Source organism: Sebastes fasciatus, chromosome 18, assembly GCF_043250625.1.
Source record: "Sebastes fasciatus isolate fSebFas1 chromosome 18, fSebFas1.pri, whole genome shotgun sequence".
NCBI classification, from domain to species: Eukaryota; Metazoa; Chordata; class Actinopteri; order Perciformes; family Sebastidae; genus Sebastes; species Sebastes fasciatus.
In genome coordinates this window covers 4,413,217-4,415,591 of record NC_133812.1, presented here as the reverse complement: position 1 = coordinate 4,415,591, position 2,375 = coordinate 4,413,217, and the positions used below count along the sequence as shown (strand labels likewise).

Here is a 2,375-nt window from a genome sequence, read left to right as displayed (position 1 = left end):
ATGTACTACTTTAATCTCAGAGAATCCACAGTCGTACCTAACCTTAACCATATTATAATTGACATACATGAATATTGTTGAAATTAATCAGTTCAAAATGTTGGCATTCAACGTTAAAAAAAACATTGTTATTGGATGTCAATATCCCAATATCAATGTTGTGTCTGGGGATGGAGTTTGCTCGGACCTATAAGTCCTCCAAATTAAAAATGACAAAATACGTTGTATGTAACTTCCATATAGAACCACACATACTGTAGAAATATTTTCCAATCTGACGCCCCTATCAACAGGATGACATTATTTGTTGGTGCTATCCTGTTTGGTTAGGTTTACGCGCAAAAAACACGTATGTTTAAGGAAACATTGTGAGGGTTAAAATGACTACTCAGTTAATGGTATTCTGTACAATATCCAGATTATTAATATAGCGGCAAACACCTATGTAAAGAAAAGTAATGTAACCTGAGCAGAGAATGAAGTCTCTCTGTGTGTGTTGTTATCAGAGCTTCTCCGTGCTTTGTTAACATAGCCGGGCCGGCCATGAGTGCCTTTTAGTGCATGTTAGCGCATGTGAGCGTGCCCCACTGGCTTGCTCACGGCTGCCGCTCTGCACTGCTCTCATATACGGCTGTTACATCTGATAACGGTGTCCCAATCTTCGGTGCCCCCCCATGTTTACACTGTTAGCTCTGTCAGCGTTTTTGCCATTGTTTTCACTGCTAGCATCGTTAGCTGTGAGCCGCCGGTTCAGCTGTTGCCATGTTGAGAGCCGTGCGGAGGCAATCAAAATGAAAATAGTTTGTTTTATGTTGCACACCGAGTGAATGCCCTCATCACACGATGAGAACATTTTGTATTATGTTTTCATACTTCCCAATAGATATTTACATCCATTTTAGATTGTTGTGCAGTGTATTGATGTTAATTAAGGAATTCTGACTCTCCAAATCCAGTGTAAAGAACATTCCAGCCGGAGCATTCAGACCGCTGCGATCTCTGGAGATGCTGGTTCTAGACAACAACCTTCTGTCCACACTGAGCTCGTCAACTCTGGATGGCCTGGGCAACTTACAGGTAACATATACACAAATCTGAGTAAAAAGTCAGATAGAGTCAGTTTAATGTGGAAAAATAATCAGATCTGGTCCGTGTTTTTTTCTGTTGTTAGTTTGTAAATTTAAGATGTATTCATAGCCAATTTGGTGACTTTACCGGTAAACATTTTTGAATCCACTTGCACATAGTTGTTAATGTGTTCACTGAGACTGCATCGCACATAAGTTATTGTGCATTGAATGCCAGAAAAAACAAAATGTGCTGAATGTTGATCCAGGAACTCTACCTGAGGAACAATGAGCTGGAGCACCTGCCACCTGATGTGTTCAGGAACACGGCCAAGCTTTCTCAGCTGGCTCTCAGTGGAAACCGCCTGAAGACAGCGGATGGGAACACGTTCGCCCATATGCATGGTACGACTACCACCAGCCTGCCTTTTAACGGCCCCATTTTTCACAGGAACAAAAGAAGTGACTCATAACAGTAGAGGTAAAAATGACTACATTGTTTAGTGATAGATGATTCAATTTTAATGATGATTTTGTCTTTTCTGACCCCCGTCAGGCCTGAAGAAGCTCTACCTCCACGACAACACATGGCAGTGCGACTGTAACATCGTCTCCTTGGCGCAGTATTTGGGACAGACCAAGGCCGCACTGTCGCCTCGGGACGCCCTGAGGTGCACGAGTCCTCCGGAGCTCCGAAACAAGAGCCTCTCCAGCCTTCAAGCTGATAAACTGCTCTGCCGCGCCTAACGCCAGAAAACCTGTATGAAGGCCACAGCCCGGGGCAAAGAACGTATATTGTAAATGTCAGCAACATCAGCGCCCAGCAGCAGAGCTACAACTCCGCCATTTTGGACTGAAAGCGACTAGCGCCATTAAACTGCTGCCTACAAAATGCCGTACAAAAGTAAAACAAAATTATTTCTATTCTATTTTCATAATTTTAACGTCTCTATCAAAATGGCTTGTGGTGAACAATAAAACTATTATAAAAATTGCAAACTATTAGAATATTACTTACTTATTTATTTATTAGACTTTATTGCCCGGCTGCTTCCCAGAGGAGCATAAAGTGAGCAACCTCCAAAATCGATGTCCAGTAGACCACAGACCATGGATGTAGAAGAGATTGTGTCCTGTGCTTTTGCCCTGCGTTTAAGTGAATTGCCTACAACTACATTCAATTTTGTTGATGTCATGCTACTAGCACTACTGGCTACTGGCCAATAGCCGGTTGTTTGGGAACAGAGACGTTAATACATCCACCACGGTACAGGCTTACAGCATACAGCCCATGGGTGTCTAGAAGAT

At 42.6% G+C, this 2,375-nt stretch overlaps 1 protein-coding gene across 1 annotated transcript; it reads left to right on the top strand.

The window, feature by feature from the left end:
- Positions 1-952: 952 nt before the first annotated feature.
- Positions 953-2,031, top strand: LOC141755633 (trophoblast glycoprotein). Its single transcript, XM_074614676.1, has 3 exons — positions 953-1,077; positions 1,337-1,472; positions 1,624-2,031. The coding sequence occupies exons 1-3, from the start codon at positions 1,006-1,008 to the stop codon at positions 1,812-1,814; spliced, it is 399 nt and encodes a 132-aa protein (XP_074470777.1). The 5' UTR covers positions 953-1,005; the 3' UTR covers positions 1,815-2,031.
- Positions 2,032-2,375: the final 344 nt, after the last annotated feature.

What these genes read in the sequence shown, in the direction of transcription:
- LOC141755633 (XM_074614676.1), top strand. Translation starts at nt 1,006, where the DNA reads ATGCTGGTTCTAGACAACAACCTTCTGTCCACACTGAGCTCGTCAACT. An exon ending in ATGGCCTGGGCAACTTACAG is followed by an intron (nt 1,078 to 1,336) that starts GTAACATATACA and finishes ATGTTGATCCAG; the next exon opens with GAACTCTACCTGAGGAACAA. An exon ending in CACGTTCGCCCATATGCATG is followed by an intron (nt 1,473 to 1,623) that starts GTACGACTACCA and finishes GACCCCCGTCAG; the next exon opens with GCCTGAAGAAGCTCTACCTC.